The sequence below is a fragment of the Camelus bactrianus genome, chromosome 7 (assembly GCF_048773025.1).
Source record: "Camelus bactrianus isolate YW-2024 breed Bactrian camel chromosome 7, ASM4877302v1, whole genome shotgun sequence".
NCBI classification, from domain to species: domain Eukaryota; kingdom Metazoa; phylum Chordata; class Mammalia; order Artiodactyla; family Camelidae; genus Camelus; species Camelus bactrianus.
Window position 1 is genome coordinate 74661660 of NC_133545.1, and position 22753 is coordinate 74684412.

The window sequence follows — 22753 nt, forward strand, 5'->3', positions numbered from 1 at the left end:
GTGTACTGCTCACATTTCAGTTGCAAGTGACAGAACCCAGCTTAAATTATTTTAAACCTAAAAGGGAAAATAGTGAGCTCAGTTAACTTGGACATCCGAGAATAGCACTGGCTTCAGGCACAAGTGTGCCCATGGCTCAGATGTTATCAGAGATCTCTCTTGCCCTGTCTTCTGTCTTTTCTTACCCCCTGCTTCTTGTGTATTGGTCTTTTTTCCAGCCACAAAGAGGTTTTCTTCACAGGGATGGAAAGAAAGCCACTGGCCTCTTCAAGCCTTCATCCCTGTAGCTCATGATCCAAAAGGTGGAGTTGCTCTGCGAGGATCAGTTGCCAACCTTTTGGATCCATTGCTGGGCCCAGGCACCCAGGACCACGATTAGCAAGACCTGGCTCACGTGCACATCCTCCAGCCGGAAATGGCAGGGATGGCTGTGAACACGGTTGACCAGCAGTCCCACCAGGCGCTGTGTGGGATGGAGGAGCAGCTGTGTCTGCCTCATTGGATAGAGGGGTGCCAGGCAGACAAAAACAACAGATGGTGACAAGCTTATGCCTGTATTGGGGGTATTTCTGACGCCATAGTTTTATATTCCTCTGAAACAAACGGTGGTCAGAGTGGGTCAGTAGCTTTCTTGAGTAGTGGGAGTTGGTGTCCCGCTGTCACAGTGCGTTCATCCGCTCTAACAGTACAGGTTTAAAAAGAAAGGGCTGTTTTCTGGTACCCACAGATCCTTGGTAAGAACCTGGAATTGCAGAGGGAAAGCTTCTTTTTTATCTTTCTGATAAAGCGGCATGTTTTGGCCTGACAGGAGTCATTTTCAGCTTATTTTTCTTGTAAGAATTGAAGAGGTTAAAGCCTTTTTCAATGTTGAGACAAAGGCAGCTAGTAACATAGTGTTGCAGTTGATTGTGAGAAATCCCCAAATTATTTTTCCTTTGAGAATCTGGGCAGCATTTACAAGCTGTGTGGAACTTTAATTCCTCCAGATTTAATAAGTATTCCTCCCGACGCCCCCAACTGAAAAACGGCTCTCTTTGGGGGTAGAGTCCGTGGAAGTACTATGTTCAGTTCTCCCCTCTTGGAGATTCCCAGCACAGGAACACAGGAATGTGTCCCAGTAAAGAGACATGCTTACTCTTGTTATATACCCAGAGTTTCTCAGACTTGCTTAACCATGAAACCTCCCTTTTTTTAATGGAGCATCTGTTAACATCTTGAGTGGTTAGTATTCCAAAGTATACATTTTAGCTAAACACTAGTGTTCTAAACCTTAACGCATTTTATATTGTCCTGTAATAGAGAAGTTATGTAACTTACTTCAGGGTAAAATAATTTTGTTTGTACATTGCTTGAGATCATTGCAGTAGCTCTGCAAATCTTCATTGTATATCTCCGTGCTATGGTTTAAATATTACAGAGCTTAAGAATTTATTTTCAGTTGATTTTCTTTACCTGTAAAATTATGAATAGTAAGCTTTTTAAAAAAAATAGGAATTATAGATTTTGTATGGGAACACTACTTCCAAGAGTCATTAATTTTTATTTGTATTTGTGAATGTGAAGAATATCCTGAAGGGGGCCGCATACTGAAGTCGCGGTCCTGTGTCTTTCCCGTTAGGTCGTTATTCGTGAACTGGGTGGTATTCCAGTCGTTGGAAGCAAAATCAACAGTCCCAACCAGAGTATCAAAGAGAAAGCTTTAAATGCACTGAATAACCTGAGTGTGAATGTTGAAAATCAAATCAAGATAAAGGTAAGTTATCTGAAATCACAAATGTGTAAGGTTTTCTGTAAATGAAAGTAACAAGGAAAATAATGAAACTGTAGCAGACCATCCTTTATAAATTTGTAACCAAGAATTACCTGTATTTTTTCTAGCTTTATTGAGATATAATTGACTTAGAATATTGTGTAAGTTTAAGCTATACAACATGATGATTTGCTACACATACATATATATAGCAAAATGATTACCACTCTAGCATCAGCTAACACCTCCATCACCTCATCTAATTATGTGTGTGTGATGAAAACATTTGAGAGCTACTCTTAGCAACTTGCAAGTATACAGTATAGCATTGTTAAGTGCTGTCACACTGCTGTACCTTAGACCCCAGAACTTAACTTGTCTTATCATATTAAGCTTGTACTCTTGGACCAGAATCTCTCTATTTCCTTCACCCTACCGTTCTACGCTCTGTGTCTATGAGTTCGACTTTCTTAGATTCCACCTATAAGTGAGATTGTTCAGTATTTACCTTCTCTGTCTGACTTGTTTCACTTAGCATAATTCCCTCAAGGTCCAGCTATTTTTCACAAATGGCAGGACTTTCTTCTTTTTTATAAATAAGTAATATTCCGTTATGTAGATAGACCATATTTTCTTTATTCATTTGCCATTGATTGACACTTACTTCTATGTCTTGACTATTGTGACTAATGCTGCAGTGAACACAGGGGTACAGATACCTCTTCCAGAGAGTGATTTTGTTTCCTTTGGATATATACCCAGAGTGGGAGCGCTGGCTCATATGGTAGTTCTGTTTTTAATTTTTTGAAGAATATCTGTTCTGTTTTCTGCAGTGGCTGTAACCACCGTCAGTACACAGGGATTCCTTTTTCTCCACATCCTCACCAACACTTGTTACCTCTTGTTTCTTTGATAATAACCCTTCTAATAGTTTGTGAGGTTTGTGTGTGAGGTGGTAACTCACTGTGTTTTTGATTTGCATTTCTCTAATGATTAGTGATATTCAGCATCTTTTCATGAACCTGGTGACCATTTGTTTGTCTTTGGAAAAAATGTCTGTTCAGTTCCTTTGCTCTTTTTTTATGAAGAATGAGGCAGAGGAGGGAGGGACCTGAACCAGCCAATGAGAGGTGCAGTGGACTTTTGAATTTGGGGTTCAGTTTAATCCATGAGGTAAAGGAACCAGGGCAGAATCAGATAACATCAGCAGAAAGACACAGTAAGTTAGGAAATGATGTTAATTAAAAATTTATTGAGCTCCTGCTCTCTGTTAGAGAGTTTAGAAATGAACATGATTAACTCTTGTTTGAGGAAAGCCAGAAGGAGGGACAAGGCAAGTCCACAAATAGTCGTAATTCAAGGCAGAACATGATGAAGTACTTTAAGGAAAAATGTAAGTAAAATATCGTTGAATACACAGAAATGAGGCATCTTATTCACAAGTTTCTGTAAAAGGTAGCTCTTAAGAATCTCGCTCATCAGAACTTGTAAAGTTTCTCCAGGCAGAGTTGAGGAACGAGGGAATCCAAGAGAAAGGACCAAGGTGAGGTGGGCACAGCTCCAGGAGTAACGGAGCTGGGCCGTTTGGTCATCTTGTCGCTAGAACTGAAGAGATTCAGAGGTAATAAGGATGTGCATGCTCAGCACATTTTAGGAAACGCTTTGAAAGACATTAGCATCCTATGAAAATAGATGATTTGTAAAGGGCTAAGGAAATGCCATTTTTTGAAGGATGGATGGCTAATAAAACTATGACCCAGGAGAGCCAGATTGATTTGTAAATACTATTTAGATCTTGAAACCAGATTAAAAATTCTAATCTCTTTGCTTCACTGCTGTTACTTTAGTTTCGATGGTAACATGGATACATTTGGATAGTTTCAAAAGTCAGTACTGGCTCATGGGAAAATTGGCAATTTCTTAGAATTTCGTATTAGGAAATTTTTCTTACCTGTTAGAAGTTTTGGTGGAATTCAGACTTAGGTGAATACCAATTATTTTTAAGACGCAATGTTTCCAAGCTGGAAAGGCCAGACAGAAAATAGAGTTTTAGAAAACTTTCCATTACCCTGGGTTCACCTGAGATCTGTCCTGTGTGACATGGGTGTACCACTGGCACTGGGTTACTTTTCGTCAGCAGTGGTTTACGGTAGCAGGAAGGAGTAGTTCACGTACGTACACCTCGGTAAGTCAGAACCCTGGGCCCAGTAGTCTGGCCTCTGCTTGCTTCTGAAAGAAAGATCTCTAAAGAAAAGTTGTATTTCACTTTGTCCTCCCCGCTCCCCTTTCTTTTCTTCTAACGTGATGTGGCCCCTAGACCCTACTGTTCAGGGACTTGCTGGTGCAGAACAGCCCCACACATCTTCCTCCTGGCCCTGGTGTGCCCAGACACAGACAGGCAGACTGAGTTGGGAGGCCCCCAACAAGTGAGAGCCCCCACTGGTGTTAAGATCCTGGTCTCTGGGGTTGGACATTGCTCCACTGACTGATAAAGGTGAGCAGGGGAGCCAGGCTCCTTGAAGACTTTAAAGTCTTCATCTGTAAAATGGCCCTAGTAACACTCCCTCGTTAGCAATGTCCTGGGATGTCGGGGGGATCTCTATAAAAGGCCCAGCACGGCGCCTGCTGTGAACAAGGGCAGCTTTAAAAGGAAGTCGCCCACGTTTGAGGGCTGGATAGAAATGCCATCTTTCTCAAGAAGACAGTCTCATCCTGAGTAAGCGCCCTGCTCCACTGTGCATAAAAGCTACTGTTCAGTAGCTTCTAAGATGCTCCCTTTTCCCCCACCTTCAGGTGTATGTGAATCAAGTCTGCGAGGATGTGTTGTCTGGCCCCCTGAACTCCGCGGTGCAGCTGGCCGGACTGAGGCTGTTAACAAACATGACAGTTACCAACGACCACCAGCACATGCTTCGCAGTTACATTACAGACCTGTTCCATGTGTTGCTCACAGGAAATGGAAGCACCAAGGTACGAAGGAAGCTGTCATTACTTAAAGTGCAAAGAGCTATTGCATCCAGCTTACTAAGATTGGCATTGAATTTGTAAGTCACCTATATCCTAGTTGAGGTCCCTCAGAAAGAGAAAGTTAAAAGTTTAAGGGAAACCCTTACATGGGCCTCAGAAAATACATTATTTTTATCCCCTAGTACTGAATTTCAAAATTAATGTGTGAAAATAATCTCTTATTTTAGTTATCAATAGATTGGTATTCATTTGTGTTTCTGAAAATCAGTTTACTTTTTATTGAAATGAATTAGCTAGCTCCCCCTCAACCAGATACAGGGCCATCCTGATTGAAAGGAATCTCTGAGTGACGTGCTGGGTAATCACATTTTTTGCTTACTTCAGGGTTAACAAACATTTTGCTTGATTCAGCCGTTATTTGTTGAAAAATCATTCTAAACCTTAACACTTCTAAGCTTTAGTCGTGGACGTCTCTGCACTCCACTTTGACCCGTTACGTAGATGGAGCTGAGTTAACTGGGACACCCTGTGGAAATCACCTGAGCAAACCCCTCAGACAGGTATGCATTCTTATCCAGGGCCATTTGTCAGGAAGCAGCCTGGAAACAGAAGGGGCCTACGCGGAGGTTCCGATCAGTTGCATTGCTTAGTCATCCACATTTTGCTGCGTTGGTCTGTGCTCTCTGGCACCGTGGAGAGAAAAACGCAAGAGCATTTTAGAAGGCCCAGGTGTGAAGCCAGACTCTGGATAGTCCACTTCACTGAAGTTACTTCTGAGGTTATCAAACTGTGATTACAGGAGAGCCTCACTTTTAGTCCTTTTCGGATGTGTTGAGATGTTTTCACACGGGCTGTGTGCATTTCCAGTGGCCACATTTATTTGGATCTAGTCCAAGATGTACCTAGAGGCATTTAGAATTAAATGGAATCATCATATTAGCAATATTTTAGCAATATTACCCCATCCGTAGGCAATTTCCTAAATGCATACACCCACCAACACCCCTCTCCACTAGAGCAAGGGAACTTCCAGCCCCTGAGCCTCTGGGGAGACTCCGTTCCCCCCACCCCGTGGCCTTGCAGCTGTAGAAGAGAACCTCTCCTCTGCCTCTCTTGCAGCTCCCTTGCCCCAAACCTCCGAGGACACTGAATTCAAAGCCAGGCCATTCTGGCCTGGGAGCTGTATAGATCTGTCCCAGACATGGTGTGTGTTTTAATATACTTTATGACTTTTTAAAAGGTGACTCACACCACAATAGTATGTTCTATTTTTATTTTGTTTTTCCATTACATTGCGTAGTATGGTATTTCTGGGACAGAAAATTTGCTTTTTTGGTCTTTCTGGGAACCTAACCACCGATTGTTTCTCCATTAAAAAATGAGTTTAAAGTTCCAACTTGGAAGTGAACCCTTGGATAGTAATCCATTTGTAAGTGGGAAAATGTACCTGTTTTAGATATTTTCTTAGTAAATAAGCAAGATGAATTTTTAAAAGCTGTATTTTTAATAAGTGATCTCACTGTACTCTAATAACCTTTTGGGTTTAATACTGATTTTTAACTAAATGCAGATAATGGAAGATGAAAGTGAATAAACCTTGTGTTTGCTGCATCTGCCATGAAGACAAAACTAATGGTGGTTGGGGCAGGGCATAGCTCAGCGGCAGAGTGCTAGCCTAGCGAGCATGAGGTCCTGGGTTCAATCCCCAGCACCTCCATTAAAAAATAAATAAGTAAACCTAATTAGCTCCCCCAAAAAACAAACAAAAATTTTAAAAAGAAAAACTAATGGCTTAAAAGAAATGTTCTGGAGTCACCACAAGATGGCGCATGTGACGAGAAAAAACAGGACTGAACGCCCTGTTGAAAACAAAATACATGTATGTAGCTTTTTAATCTGTAGTTGTATCTGTGTGTTTTTTTCCTCACTTCTGTGGAGCACAGCAGCATGGAGTTTTAGTTCAGGCTACTAACTAGCTATTGCTCTTACTGCTCCCTGTTGTCAACCTGTCCTCATGGATGACTAGTGAGCCTTTTTAGATTTTGTTGACTTCATCCAGGCTTATTTCATAGGTTCAGGACTATCCTGTTTCATAACTCTCACCCTTGTTTTCCTAACTGAAACTTCGTTGATGTTGGAGACGAGTGTTTATTCCTTCCGACACTTAATCTCCTTACTCCCCGTGAGGCCGGACCAGGTCTGACAGTGACCACCAGGGGGCGCACTAAAGAAGAATCAGAAGTCGTCCTCACTTTTACCTTAAGAGGCTGTAATTTATAAAACACGTGCTTACAAAACATGGTCCACGCGTGGACAAGAAACTGTTACCGGTGGTTTCTGCTGGGGAGTGGGACAGGCAGACAGGATGGTGGCTTTTGTTGTTACTTTGTTCTCTTCTGCACTATTTGAAATTTATCATGACCATATATTTTATAAATATTTTAAAAATAATTGAAACAGTAAAGTTAAGCAAATTCTCACATATTCCTCTTTAATTAACAAATTAGTATGTACAGCCTGATCAAAGGAATGTGTGAGTATATAGGATCTGTGCATAAGGACCAGAGAGAAAATGCAAAACTTAGTAAGTTATTGTTTCTGGTCGGGAAATGTGGGTGAATTTCCTTTTCCTTTGTGCTTTTCTATACTTAAAAAAAGAAATGTTCTGCCGTAAACACATGCCTTGGTCATCCAAAAAGGGTTTATGGAATGACATCTGTTCCTCCCCAGGTCTAGTGGAGAGCACAGTGGTCACTTTTCCTGACTTGAGTATCCTCTCCCTGCTCCTCACTTTCCGTAATTTCAAGTATCTTGTAGAAAGTATAGTTTTACATGACCTCTGTTTTTAAAGGAAGAATTCTATTTGAATGTTTTTGTTACTGACTTTTCAGTTATAAGTGATAAGAATGCTGATATTTTAGCTAGTCAGCTCAAAGTTAATTGTTTGCTGATTATTATCTTACTGTCTATTTAAATGATTATAAAATACTGCACATTAAAAAAAGCTCCAAGAATCATAGTAACCTACTAAAAGGGGCCATATTGTTAGTCTTTATAACCAAACTATCTCTGAATTTCATACTTTAAGTAGAAGTAGACGGAGCTTTGAGAGATTCCTTTTTTGTTCCAAAGATCGTACTTTTACTTAACAGTAATCATAGTAAAGATCGTTTATGTTACATGTTAGACTTACCCTGTGTTGGGTATGTATGTGGGTGGGGGGTGGCTAGTGAAGACATTCACTGTTTTCTCCCTGTGTCCCTAAAGTGTAATTGGGAAACTAAGGATTTTAAATAAGATGAATGGAGGAGGTTTCATGAGTGGAGAGAATTTGAGTCAGATCTTGAAGAATAGGCAGGTTTTAAAACGTGGACATAGTTGGTGGGGGGCGGTTGGGGGAACAGCATGCCAGGGAGAGAAAATCCATGCTTGCTGATCTGAAATAAACCCATATTCTTATTTCAGGTTCAAGTTTTGAAACTGCTTTTGAATTTGTCTGAAAATCCAGCCATGACAGATGGACTACTTGGTGCCCAAGTAAATAGCCTACATACTTGTTTTATAAAAATACAAATATATAGATTTGGACAGATCAGGTAGGAAAAGATTTATCCCAAAATGTTAACAGGGATTCTCTCTGTGGGTATTTTGTTTTTGGTTCATTTTGCCTGTATGAGTTTCCTAAACTTTCTGTAATGAATATAGTTCATATTTAAAAATCATTTTTAAAAGTTCTCCTTAGCAATAGTAAATTATGTTTCTGACTTTATCCAATTTGGGGTACTTGGGTCATCACATCTTTTGTACTCGACCTGTTTATGTTCAGTGCACCTGAGCATCCCGTGAAACAGTAGCATTTATGGAGTCCCCGCTGTGTGGCTGGGCTGAGTGGCAGTATACGCCAGGGAGGACGGCACAACGGTGCTTGTCCTCATGGAGCTTACAGTCTAGGGAGAAGAGACAAACATATGTGAGAAGTGAGCAAGAGAATGAAAAGCTGTGCTAAGTGCTCTGAAGGAAGCGCAGGTAGTGCTGTGGTAGAATGGACCTCGACTCCCGTAGCACAGGGGCCCTGTCGTCTTCATCTGCTCAGCCCCGTGCCCCGCACTGTAAGTACAGCTAATGTCTGCTGAGTCAGTGAGTGTCTATGATGACTGTGTGATGGATCTTAAAAAGGAAACGGGTATTTGTCCAAATGACTACGTTCTAGGATTCCAAGGAAATTGTATTTTTGAGCCAAAACACGAAACCTCTTTTTCCCGATTTTACACATTTATATTATGCAGTTTCAGGGATAATTTTCTGACAAGATTTTTTTTAATGTATTCAGTGCAGTTTTAAAATGTGAAAATATACCTGGAAAATGTTTTCATATATTTTTAACACTCACTGTTTTGCTGTTTCAGGTGGATTCATCATTCCTTTCGCTCTATGATGGCCATGTAGCAAAGGAGATTCTTCTTCGAGTTCTCACGCTATTTCAGAATATAAATAACTGTCTCAAAAAGGAAGGCTGTTTAGTTATTCACCCTACTTTCACTAAAGGTTCACTGTTTTACCTGCTATATGGAGAAGAATGTGCCCAGAAAATGAGAGCTTTAGTTTATCACCAGGATGCAGACGTGAAGGAAAAGGTAACAATGCTACCAAAATTCTAACTGGTTGGTCATATTTTTTTTCCAAAGAGCAATGTAGTGTAGACGTAATCCACATAAACTTCTCATTTTTCACCTTCTTAGAGCTACTGAATTGAAACAGTAAGTGTCATGTTTTAGCTTTAACACAATTACAACTTGCCATGGTCTTTCTGGTTTATTTTGGACCATGTTATTGACACCAAATTAATATAAGAGCTTGTTCTTATACCATTTTCTTTTTATTTTGCTTTTTGCTGAAACACTTCAGTTATTTCCTCTGCATGGAGTGACAGTGACCTTTTTTGTGTGTAAGCTACCCTTCACTGTCTGAGGTGGCGTTAGCACGTTTCATAACTGCCCTACGAATGACCTTGTTCTTTTAGCAGAGGTGAGAACCTGCACTCCCACGCCCGCCTGCCAGGTTGCTTTCAGGTCTGTCCTAAATCTGCAGGCTCTATTCTAGTCCATGAAACCTGTAAACTGTCAGGAATACTTCCCTAGCACTCACCCGCTCCTAGTCAGTGTGCTCTGTGTAACATGCTGGGAGCTGTCAGAATCCATCCGAAAGCAAGTGGTTAACTCATCTATTTAGTCTTTAAAAGGAAATGTGCTAACGTGGAAAGACATCCATGAAATGTTTGTTTTTTAAAATATTGAAGAAAAATATGTATAATGTGACTCCATTTATGGATTTTTAAACACAATATATGCTTATATATGGACAGAACACTTCTGTCATTCATATATAAACAATTTGGTATATCTAGACTTACGCCCAAACTCCTGGGAATAGGACTGGAGAGTGAGGGAATGACTTTTCTATGTACACCTTCTATTGTTTGAACTTTTTACTCTGAGCATAAATTTTATAATTTTTCTAAATAAAGAAGAAAAAAAATCACAAGGTTATTTCTCCCCTTAATTGAAAGTATTTTATTCATTAGTTTTCATCCTTATTTTACATGACTAAAATTACACTGTGTGAGAAATTCTCAGCAAGTATTTTTAATAGTATTTTTATTTCATAAGCTCCTAACAGTTTTTATTGATATATTTGAATTCAGCCAGGTTTTTATTCCCCTTGCCCACGCACCCCTCCCCCCAGCCAGGTTTTGTAATGTTCATAACCCCCACCATGCTTAATTATTAAGTAAATCAGTTTGCAAGCAGAAGCTTTCTTATTCACGTATTTAAGGCTAAGCTTTAAGAAAAAAAACTTCATTTGTAAATACATACAATTCCATAGGAAGTCACAAATCCTCAAAAAAATCCTCAAAACAGAAAAATGTGCTTTCTCAGGGTTATCCTGATACAGAAATGAAACCTGGGAGAAATATTTTTACAATAGAAAAAGGATTCAGTATATGGTGGAAACATGGAGTCCCAATTGGCTACAGTAGTAACGTACATTGTAAGAGGTAAGAGTGATACTTTTATTTATCAGTGATGCAAACTTAATCCCTGAAAGGCACATTCCTTTGTAACAATTTTGTTTAATCTTCTTCCTTGTTTGATGAAAATATATATACAAAATTGTACACATTAAAACCAGGATTTGGTTTCAATGTGCTTTAGCAGCATTGAATTCTAAAACTCTTCTTTTCCTCTATTATTAGTTTGAATAAATAATCACATTTTCTGGAGATCAGAGCATTCAGTATGAAATGTCAAAATGCAGGAGAAAAAAAGAGGAGTTGTTTTTAACTAGCCAGAAAGAATTACACAGTGAAAGTGCACAATGAGTCCTCCGTCTGTGTAGGTCACGGCACATCTTGCCTTTTTCGGTGGGCTGTCTGCTAACTGATGGTCCCACGCTCCAGGGCAACAAGGATCCCAGTGTTCCTCAGTTTCCACAAGAAAAAGGTAAGTTCAGAAAAAGAAACTGACTTAGGGGATGAGACAGACTAAAAGGTATTAATTATGACGTATATTTGAAACTGGAGGGAAGAAAGTGGGTCTGTCTTAGTTTTCAAAATTTGTTTTTGCTTTGCACATTAAACCCTTCAAAATATAGGTAAGTGAAAGGTAAAATGGAAACCATGCAACAGTGAGATTCTATAAGGTGAGATAAAGTTTGACCTACTTCTTAACAAAACATCCAAATGGAATGTGAATGGTAATGAAAATTAAAGCTTGTGAAGAAGCCTAGAAAAATGAGGCAAGCCCAGAACTCAGAGCGTAATTATAAAGTGCTTAGAGCCCCTTAGTTAAACAGCCCACGTGAATACAAAATTAACCTTAAGGCCATTCAGGGAAGAGAAATAATTAAGCAAGATGTGAAACGGCGAGGAAGGCAACCACCAACATGGTTAGTGTCAGGGCAACACCCGCCAAAGCTCATCCACCATGAGCCTAATACCTTGATTCCTGTCTGCTTGCTAAATGTTCCTTTGGAGTAAGAAAGTGTGGTTTTTTTCCTGAAGGTTTATTTTATGGGGGAAACTTCTTGTGCTTTAATAAGGATTTCCCCTGGACAGATGTGCATCTCTCTAGATAAAGATCATTTACAGTTATTTTGCTGTTACTCCAAATTTACAAAATGCAGCAGATGAAGTTGTTGGTCCTTGGTGTTTAGTGTCCTTATCTGCTTGAATCTGCAGCAGGAAGGATACATTATCAGACAGCATTAGCCTAGTTCCCATTTTCAAATCTACCTGTGTCAGCAGTGATATTTTAAGAAATCATTTTCTCCTTATATTCTCAAAGAGCTTTTAAAAAACAATGACTTTATTTATTCTTCACATTTTTGGAGGTAGGTCAAAGATACCCTCTTGTTGCACGTGATGAAACTGAGGCATAGTGAGCTTAGGTGACTTGTTTCCGGGAACACAGAAAATCCATGGTGGACGAAGGATGAAAATTCAGAGTAAGTGGCCAACACGTGGCATGCATATTATATATACTTTTATATGTGACAACAAATTACAGAGCACTGCCTGGGTAGCACTTGGTAAGGAAAACCTGTTTTGATTATTGTTCATTTCACTGAGACTGTGGACCGGGAAGACAGAAGGGGCTTCTGTCATCACCAGCTCTCTCACCTGGGAAGATTCAGAGTCACCAAGGGACTGCAGAGCCCATCAGGGACTACCACTCAGGTCAGCTTGACTCCAGAATTACCGTCTTTAACCACTAGTATCCACACTGGCTTAATACAAGTAGAACTGTGCTTAGGGAGTCATTTCATATAAAAACAAGACATCAGAATCTGTAAAACATGTTTATAAATCTCACTGACATATTGGTGTTAGAGCTAAGAAACCAGGAAAAAAATCAGTATATGGAGAGAAGATGGAATATGGAAAGGAAAGAATTCAAAGTGTATGGTCTGTTAATATTGAAGATCTGCACTTTACCTTTGTACATTATTTCCTGGTAAACTATTTCCTTGCAGCTATATTTGTACTTAGCAGGGCTGACTTTTCTGTATGTTTAATCTCCAATTCAATAAATCATATTCTCGTAACCATATTTCTCCTCCCTCTGCCCAGCTCAGAGGGCTTTTGATTTGGGGATTGTAGACATGCCATAGATCCTCTCTTTTAAAAAGTTAAGTCTTTACAAATGATAATTTAGCCTAAACTCCTATGTTTTTATGTTTAAAAAAATAAATCACTTAATATTTGGCATATAAACTAATCTTGATAGAGCAATCATTGCTCTAAGCATGTGGGAATGTCATCATTTACTCTAATATGAGTATAAGAACTATTTCTACGTGTAGGCTTCTGAAAATCTAGACAGGCAGACAGCCTTGCCTCAACTCACAGAAGGCCCCGAAGAATAGAAAAACAGAAATGAGTCTTTAAAATCAGTTTTCCATAATGTCAAAATCCTACCACTAAAGTAGAATGCTTTAGTAAAAAAAAAAAAAATTCCATAGCAATACTTAGGTCATCGAGACGTGATTTAAAATCCACATTACCCAATTCATTATTTAAATGACCCATCTCTGAACTGTTTATATGATTGGCCATCATGTTAGTAAGCAAACTGTAACATAAGACACAAACTTGCAGAAGTGGTTTCCAAATGTAAAAAATCATAATGTTCATGAATTTTAGTCTTTTCAGATTTTTATCAGATGGTGCCTTTTTCATTGAAAGCTCCTGTGCTCATGTTTATTCAAAAGAGTTTTAATCATCAGTATTAAGGTACCTTGATTCTCCATGCTTCAAGACAAAAAAATCTTCAGTCTTAAGTCCGTATCTTTCTAGAGCCTCACTCAGCTTCACTGGAGGTTCTAAGTAATGCTGGCAAAGGACAGAGGAAAAAGTGGAAAGAGAGTAAGCATACGTATATTTGGGATGATATCTCAAATAAAAGGTCAAAGTAAAAGAACCAGCATAGCCTACGTAAAATAATACTCTTTCCACTGGAGTGTTAGCAAATAAGCCAGTCACAGTGTCTTTGATTTTTCCTTCAAGTTAGGAAAAAATGCTGAGTAAGATAGAACTTCATAGTAGTAACAGCCCAAAGTGTTAAAACCTTGCAAGTAAAGGAGAAAGATAAATTCAATCCTGATGCCATTTTTAACACTTTAATTTCCAGAATCAAAGCTGAAAAGCATTAGAAGTCTATTGTTTTGTAAAGCCCCACCCAAAAATCCATTCCTTCCTATCATTTTAAACACTATGTTATTAACACCTCATAGCATTATTTTATGTTTTCCTAGCAGAAATGATGCAGTTCCAGAAAGCACCTTCTTTCTGTAGGTCTAAGAATTCTGTAAATAACGGTATAATTCTTTTAATGTACTCTGCAGTGATTATAAAGACATGTCTTTGCATCTTGATAGAGTAGTGCTTTTTTCCTTTTTCATCTTTATTAGGTAGAACTGTTAGTTTGACTGCACATACATATTATATTGCAGGTAAGTACATGTACAACATGCTGCACACTTTTAGTTTATATATATACGCTGGGCATTGTTTCTAAGAATTGATTAGGGCTTTAGCTTTTTAAACTTACATAGTTACCAAAGTTATAAAGCCAACCACAAAATAAGAATTAACAGAATGTGGTAATATAATTAAGTCAATCTATTCAAACTTAGGCTGAACAGCATAAAATCTGATTTCCCTACATGAAATCCCAGTCTAAATGGGATCCATGCTAAAGATACAGTTAGAGAATTAAGTGTTACCAATACTTTGGGAGAATGTAAACGCGGAGATTGTACGGAGGGTGAGTGTGTGTAAGCAAATGCTAGGGAAGGTATTTCAGGCTGAAGGAGGGCAGTTACCCTCAAGCTGCAGCCAGACTCTGATGCTGTCTAAGGAGTGAAGAGGGGCCTGGGGAACAGAGCTGGTGGGGGGAATTTTTGTTCCCTTTTTCACAGCTCAGAAAAAAACCCAGCACCTTGTTAAAGAATAGACTATTTGAATATGTATTGTTCTAACTACTGAATAGTTATTAAAGGTATAAAAGATAAATCATTTCACCAGTTATTTTGGTCTAAATCTTTACATTGTATAGTAGCTATTTTTACAATGAATAAAGGGGAAAAAATAGCTATTACACAAAGGGTTTTTTCCTGGTTTCAGTTAGAAAAGCTGTAACAGGTGGATGTTAAAGCAGGAATAAAAATCCAGTCTAAGTCTGCTTGTGCTTTTCATGCAGCAGGGCCTCCCGAGCACCCAGAGTAGCCAGGCGAGTGAACCAAATAAAACTTGCTTTCCTGGAGCTTACATCCCACTGGAGAGACAGATAAGAAATGAATAAGAACATAGGTGGTACCTCAGTGGTTGATGCGTACTGGGGAGAAACTGGTTGGTAAGTGTGGGAAATGCAAGTTGAATTCTAAATACAATCATCTAAGAAGTCCTTTTCGAGAAGGCAGCATCTGAACAGAGACCCAATGGAGCAGGCTGCGCTGCGCTTTGTGGGCGAGTGCGATGGTCCTTCTGGAAGAGGAATGTCAGGACCAGACTTAAGGTAACAGTGCCTCCCCTGTGCAGTGTTGAGAACAGACTGTAAGGGGGCAGTGTGGCGGCAGAGAAGGTGGTGAGCAGTCGTCAAAACAGCATCCGGAGGGTGAGCTGAGTGCATGTTGGGGAAAAGCCGGATGGGGGCTAGGAGAGAGAGAAGTCAAGGTTTTGGCTGGACTAGCTGGAAGAAGGGTGTTGCCATTGAGATGTGATAGAAACAAGTTTGAGGGAAGATTGGGAAGTTTGGTCTTAGACTTAAGTTTTGGGTACCTACCAGACATCCACGTGGAGATGTCACGAAGGCAGTTGGATATATAAACGTGGACTGTAGGGGGGAAGCAGGCTAGAGAGGTACAGTGGATGGATGCTGTTGAAAGCCGTAAGACTGAAGAGATCGCCAAAGCAGCAACCAGCTAGAGACGAGAAGGGCCCCCAGACTGAGTCCTGAGGCGCACACAGCTGAGAAGGAAGGGAGGAGGGCAGCTAGCAGCAGAGATTAAGAAGGTGCATGTACTCCCAGGAAACCCAGCCAAGTTTTCTGTGGCTTAAGATGGACTGGTTCACTAACAGTTACTGGCCACACATATCTTTTCTTCCCACCTGCTCACCTGTTATGTTAGGGGGTCAGGGGTGCCCTTCTGAGGAACTGATGTCAACTATGCTCTGGTTACCCATTATTCCTAGAGATAACCACTTACAGGACTAGCCGACAGCAGGAATCTACTTTTAGCCTTTTTTATGTACACAGGAGATTGCTAACCATGCCCCCCAATAAAATGTAACTTTAAATAATAGCCTAAGGCAATTAGCTTCCCTTGCAAAGCTGTTTTGAAGAGATTTCAAATGAAATTCTTTTTCCCCTGTGCTCTGCAAGTCTTGGTCAACAGTACACTTACACAAATAATTTCTTTCCTAAACTGTAACTTTAGTTACAAGCTATACCTCAGTGTGGATTTTAATGCTCCCGTATCTTTTTGAGTTTCTTCATAGGTCAATTCTTGGCTGTTTCAACCACCTAGAAGATAACTCTAGACAGAGGCAAGTGACTGACAGCTGTCTCTTAGCACAAGTGCTTTAGTCCCACAGGGAAGATAAAAATGCCCAACAGCCAAGGGACCAAAGCAAGACAGATGGGAGACAGAGGGGAGCAAGCGGTGAAAGCAGATACCACCAGGACTCTGGCCCCGTTAAGGGCCAGGCCGCCCGCCCCATACGAGGGCCACTGTTCCGCAGTCTGTGCCAGCAGGGGTTCCAAATAAAGACCCTGGTCATTTAAGAAGTTAGACGTGTATTACATAGTCCTTGAAATTTGTTTCCACAAATAGTAAGTTTTAAGTGCTTAAATACATGAGGAAATTCACTCATTCTTTAGATAAACCCAGTGCTGCTCTGTGTCCAATCTAAAAGTGTTGCCAAGTCAAGGACATCGTTAATCTGCTCATATTATAATAACCACTTTAAAATGATTTGCATTTAAGTGTCTGCAAAGCACAGGCTAAACATCTCCCCCAATTCCATCTACTTTTATAATTTATTTAGCAAACTCATAGTTGTCAGATTATGCAATTAATGTCACAAAGACAGTGATGTTTCATTAAGAAATACGTTTAAGAAATAGATGTAGGTTAGATTTATAATAGGGATAGTTCTTGAAGGCTGAGGTTTTCTCTCATCTTCTCATGCCAGTGAAGAGCATAACTCTCTTAACAATTACACAAGTTAAAAATCTAGGAGTCATCCTTGATTCTTTTCTTTGCACAGGCTTAATAAATACTGCTACTTCATCTAAGATGCTGGAATATATTATATATGGAACATAAACATCCACATCTAAATAATCTCTACACACATGGAACTCATACATACCTGGAGTAAGAAACTGCCACCTAATACAGTGGTCTCCCAGTGGAAACCAGTATCCGCTTCTCCCTTCTCCAGGTACACACACACACTCAGATTCTCCTTCACCCTTCTCATGCCCATCATTCATTCACTGATTCTATTCTGTCCCCTCCCCGGCGAGGCTCAGGGTTGCAGCATCACAGAATCGAAATTTTGATTGGGGGGAGGCAGACAGTGCATTAATTTTGGAACAAAATGCAACTAGGAAGAGGGCATGTCAGAGGCAGTGCTCAGAACAGCGTGACAGCACACGCCCCCGCAGAGCCACACAGGGATGTGGAAGAGGCCACACAGCAAAGCAGAAGCAACCAAACTCAACTGTCTTTTCTAAATTTTGCTTAGGGCAGGCCCTGAATCCAGGAAAAGGAGAGAAACCATTTTGCTAAGCTTCTGCTTGATTCCAGAACTCTGGCTAGTAGCACAGTTCTGGGTTTAGCTACCATAAGGAAAAGTCAGCTCTTTCTGTGTTAGTCTAGGAATAAAACCACCATTTATCCCAATGCCTGGCACACAGCAGACACGGAATCTGTTTACTGTCAGTAAAGTTCCAAGCTGCCCAGCCTTACTTCCCCCACTGCCCTCTGTATCATCCACACACTGGCTGAACTGACTCCTCACCAGTCCCCGTGCTCGCTGCCTCCAGTCCCACACGCACCTTCTCACAGCCAAGGTCAGGTGCCACCTCTTCCATGAAGATCTCCCTCATCCCTTCAGTCAGGAAGTCCCTGCCTCTGAGACCACTTCATCTGTCCCCCTTTACAGCACTTACCCCTTTAACACCTGTTTTAAAGTAATTATGTAGATGTCTTCTATCTTCCGCTAGAGTGAAAGCCTCGTTTCCTAAGACTGCACACATTTTTGGTTATATAAACACCGCTGCATTAGCTACAGAAGTAAAAGAACAGCATGTATTGAAAGTTTTTTTCACTGTTAAGAGTGTTTCACTAAAGTGATTTACCACCCTGCAGGTTCTGATTCCAGTTTGGTTTCCGAACACACAAGGGTACAGTGGTGCCTGAATCCTATCACACACAACCCAAGTTATTTTTATCACAATCATACTCACCTCATTTGCTAAGGCAAAAGTTCCCCAGTGAATTGCCAGAGATTTCTTTGCTTGAACATCAATATGAATCCGTACAGCCTCTTCTGGATCTACATGCTGGTATTTCATAAACCACCTGGTAAAACACAGCAATTTATTAATTCTGGTCTTTGAAATTAGTGTTTATTTCTAATCACTACATCTAGTTAACCTTTAAGATTCTGCACCGGAATAAACCACAGTAGGCAAAACCATCTCTCTTCATTCCACTTTTCTGCTGGAAAAAAATAAGCAAAATCTTTCTTGTACAAACTGCCATACAGTTAAGTCTCAAGCAAAACTCCTCCTTGAATAGTAAGATTTTGTTTCACACGTCTTATGATTTTTTTTACTGATTTATTCTGAAGATATACCTTACCATTACTTGAAAAAAGTATGTATCTTGCAATCCTGGTACTAATCAAAGAAACTGAATAATGGGTAAAGAACTAGAAACCAAAACTCCAGTTGCAGAATGACCTGAAAAGCTTGCCGAAACTTACTTTTCTAAATTGTGCTAAAGAGAAAAGCAAACAAAAATTAGTGTATAATTTGTTAAGGTTGGGAGTAAAAAAAAAAAATCCAATTATTTACAAACATCGTACAACTGAGTGAGGTGTCTGCTTGGGAAGAAGAGGGTACATCAGGGGGACAGAATGGAGACAGTGGAAACCCTGAAAGGCCGCCTCATGCCTGGGAAGCACTGGGCTCAGGAGACAGGGCGCCCGGCATGAATCCCAGTGCTGCCCATTGCTAGGAATGCCTCTGGGGCCACTTCAAATTCTCTAGCTTCCATTTCCTCATCTGTGAGGTGGAAGCTATGCCACCACTTCACAAGGGTGCTGGGAGGATTAAACAAGGCAAAATTTACTGAAAGCATCCAGCACAGCACCTGCTTCACAGAATTCTCCCAAAAGAGAGCTGACAGAACAACACTTTCAAAAGAATTCCGATACAAAGCAAAAAAAGTATACTATCAACAAGCAAGTCCTTCGCTTTCCCAGCCATCAGTTTAGAAGAGGAAGAACACTGTCTTCACACTGTTCCTGTCCCAAGTCTGCTACTGCAACTCGGGCTGCAGTGAGGACGAGGGAGGTGGGTCCAGCACCAGTGCTCCTGCGCTTTACACAACACAGCACGGGGAAGCCCCTCCAACGGCGGGAGGGCTGTTACTTCCTGTTCGGAGCTGCCGGCCAGATGGGCGCCCAGAGACAAAGCCCCGTGTGCCTCCCAGGGGCAGATCAGAGAAGCACTTGTGCCACCCTGTCCCCTGACACTCCAGATTCAGAGCTAGAGGAAAACAGGTTTGGGTGTTTTCCACTTTTTTTTTTTTTTTTTAACTCCTTCAAAGCAAAGGAACAGACGTATTCCTTTATACCCTGATGTCTATCTGAAATAAATTTACAATGTTAATTACTTCGGTATGAAAATCAATAAAATCCTCATGGATTTGGATAGACCACCTCGTGACAGAAGGTCTCAAAGTAAGGATGAAAACATTCCAGCATCTCACTGAAAGGCACTGTGGGGTGAACTGTCTTACATTTACAGAGTACTTGGGAGTTTTGTTGATAACATTATTTCTAAAATTTTAGTCCTGACCAGAGAACTGTACTGCATAGCAGACACTACCACAATTTAGTTCTTTTAGAAGAATTTAGAACTTCTTTCAGAATGTTCTCCCCATCCTTCTCCCACCTTAGTAACAAAACAGCTGCTGAGCAAGCAGGAAGGGGGAATCAAGTGAGTGCATCTGTGTAGTTGGGCTACACACATTTTATCACATGTATATGCAAGTCTCTTCTGCTACATATGAAAATTTACTTTCACAATTATCAATATTCTAATATATTATCAGATACCAATACCACATATCAATATCATAAAATTCATTTGTAAACAAGTTGATGTTTTGAGAGATTTCATTAGAATTCAGAATTAGAATTATGTGGAAAAGTGAAATTGAAGCACTATTATTCACCTTATATAAAAAATTATAAACAAAATATACAGTCCCTTGAATGAAGAAAAGGAAAAACATTAATAAAGTGATGAAAGTGTTTTGGTGAACTTCAATGATCAGATCTGCTCAACTGACCTGTGTGTCACTGCTCTTCCCGGTACTGTACTGCCTACGTGAAGTGCCATCCTACACGCCAGTCTGTGTGCACACGCACATTTCAGGAAATAAAACATATTTTAATTCGCCTTTTGCTACTTTTAGTGTTTCTTTCATTTCACTTCAGCCAGAATTGACTGAAATCTAGCTGAATTCTTTTGAAATCACCTCTCTTCCTTAAACAGTATTGAGGAAAACACAGGCAGCAGATGGGTCTCTTGGGTCTCAGATGCTAGTGTGACCTTTATCTACTCTGAAGACAGGTGATGAGGATGTTAAGGCTGGAGGGTGAGGAGTGAGTAATGCAACAGTGTCTTTACCAGACTAAATAAAACCATCACAAGGAACTAATGCTACTGGCCAAGTACTTGCTTTTTCTCCATTAAACACAGGACAGGGGACGGGTAAATGGAACAAAAAGTGGTCACAGAATGAGAGGATCCTCAAGGAAGAGCAGAGTTAGGTTTGATTACTGGCTGATCTGTTTAACTTGAGTAGGAATGGTACGTGAACTTCTGGCTAGGTAGACTAATTCTTTAAACATTGGTCCTTTTTTCTTGGTAATATGATTTCTAGTTTTAAATAATTAACAGGTATGACTGTGATTAAAATATTTTCATACGAACTATATGGAAACAACTTGGAAAACCTAGAAGAAATGGACAAGTTTCTGGAAACAGCGCACCAAGACTGAATCAAGAAGAAATAGACCACTTGAACAGACCAATCACTAGAAACGAAATAGAATAAGCAATTTAACAACCTCCCTACAAACAAAAGTCCAGGACCAGTTGGCTTCACTGGGGAATTCTAGCACACAAAGAACTCATACCAGTCCTTCTCAAACTCCAAAAGACTGAAGGGGAGGGAATACTCCCTAACTCATTCTATGAAGCCACCGTTAATCACCCCGATACCAAAAGTCAGACAAACATACTAACCAGAAAGGAAGGTTACTAGCCAGTATCACGATGAACATAGATGCAAAACTCCTCAACAAAATATTAGCCAACAGAATTCAACAAATGAAAAAGTCCATAAACGCCACGATCAAACTGGATTCATCTCAAGGACACAGGGATGGTTCCAGATACACTACGCAACATGATACACCACATTAACAATAAGGGACAAAAACCACATGATGATCTCAAAAGATGCAGAATAAGCATTTGATAAAATTCAACACCCATTTATGATAAAAACTTACCAGTAAGAGCGGGTATAGAGGGAACATACCTCAACATAATAAAAGCTATTTATGACAAACCCACAGCCATCACAGTACTCAATGGTGAAAAACTCAAGAGCCTTCCCACAAAAATCTGGAACCAAGGATGCCCACTCTCACTTCTATTCAACATAGTTGTGGCAGTCCCAGCCACAGCAATCAGGCAAGAACAAGAAATAAAAGGGATCCAAACTGGAAGAGAAGAGGTGAAATTGTCACTATATGTGGATGACATAATACTATATATAGAAAACCCTAAAAGCTCCACACAAAAACTATTAGAGCTGATAAAAGAATTCAGCAAGGTAGCAGGATATGAGATTAACATACAAAAATTAGCTGCATTTCTTACACTAACAATGAATTAGCAGGAAAAGAAAGAATCCCTTTTAAAATTGCATCCAAAACAATAAAATACTTAGGAATAAATCTGACAAAGGAGGTGAAACACTTACACATGGAGAACTACAAAACATTAATTAAAGAAATTAAAGATGACAAAGATATGGAAAGATACCCCACGATCTTGGACTGGAAGAATTAATATTGTTGAAATGGCCATGCTACCCAAAGCAATCTACAGATTTAATGAAATCCCTATCAAATTACCCAGGACATTTTCCACAGAAGTTGAACAAATAATCTTAAAATTTGTATGGAATTACAAAAGACCCAGAATTGCCAAAGCAATACTAAAGAAAAAGAATGAAGCTGGAGGAATAACCCGCCCAGACTTCAGACAATACTACAGAGCTACAGTAATCAGTGTGGTATTAGCATAAAAACAGACATATGGATCAATGGAACAGAACAGAGCCCAGAAGTAAACCCACAGACCTACAGTCAACCTTCAACAAAGGAGGCAAGAATATACAAGGGAGAAAAGACAGTCTCTTCAGCAAGTGGTGGTAGGGAAACTGGACAGCAGCATGTAAATCAGTGAAGTTAGAACACTCCCTCACTCCACACACAAGAAGAAACTCAAAACTGGCTTAAAGCCTTAAATATAAGACAAGACACAATAAATCTAGACAAGAACACGGGTAAAACATTCTGACATAAATCTCAGTAATGTTCTCCTAGGGCAGTAGAAATAAGAGGAAAAATAAACAAATGGGACTTAATTAAACTTA

General features: G+C 39.9%; 2 protein-coding genes across 20 annotated transcripts in view; one reads left to right on the forward strand and one right to left on the reverse strand.

Moving 5' to 3' along the window:
• Nucleotides 1-16567, forward strand: part of ARMC10 (armadillo repeat containing 10) — a 33987-nt gene extending 17420 nt beyond the window's left edge. The window contains exons 3-10 of one of the 7 annotated variants that reach the window (XR_012508259.1): nucleotides 1619-1753; nucleotides 4544-4720; nucleotides 8183-8254; nucleotides 9124-9351; nucleotides 10654-10772; nucleotides 11114-11217; nucleotides 12111-12220; nucleotides 16275-16567. Coding sequence is in view for 4 of the 7 variants with exons in the window: in XM_074367618.1 (XP_074223719.1) it covers nucleotides 1619-1753; nucleotides 4544-4720; nucleotides 8183-8254; nucleotides 9124-9351; nucleotides 10654-10772; nucleotides 11114-11217; nucleotides 12345-12490 (981 nt within the window). In the remaining 3 variants the exon portion in view is untranslated. Of the gene's footprint in view, nucleotides 1-1618; nucleotides 1754-4543; nucleotides 4721-8182; nucleotides 8255-9123; nucleotides 10259-10653; nucleotides 10773-11113; nucleotides 11218-12110; nucleotides 12221-12344 lie in introns of those variants that run through there. The other 6 variants (XR_012508258.1, XR_012508260.1, XM_074367618.1 and 3 more) reach the window with 6 other exon arrangements.
• NAPEPLD (N-acyl phosphatidylethanolamine phospholipase D) overlaps nucleotides 2983-22753 on the reverse strand; it is an 89248-nt gene continuing 69477 nt past the window's right edge. For 6 of the 13 annotated variants that reach the window (XM_074367617.1, XM_010946656.3, XM_074367608.1 and 3 more), the window contains 4 exons: nucleotides 18253-18367; nucleotides 9108-13607; nucleotides 8530-8664; nucleotides 2983-5619 (listed from right to left, as the gene is read on the reverse strand). In XM_074367617.1, the coding sequence (XP_074223718.1) occupies nucleotides 13491-13607; nucleotides 18253-18367 (232 nt within the window). In that variant the 3' untranslated portion in view covers nucleotides 2983-5619; nucleotides 8530-8664; nucleotides 9108-13490. The remainder of the gene's footprint in view (nucleotides 5620-8529; nucleotides 8665-9107; nucleotides 13608-18252; nucleotides 18368-22753) is intronic. The other 7 variants (XM_074367614.1, XM_074367611.1, XM_074367615.1 and 4 more) reach the window with 7 other exon arrangements.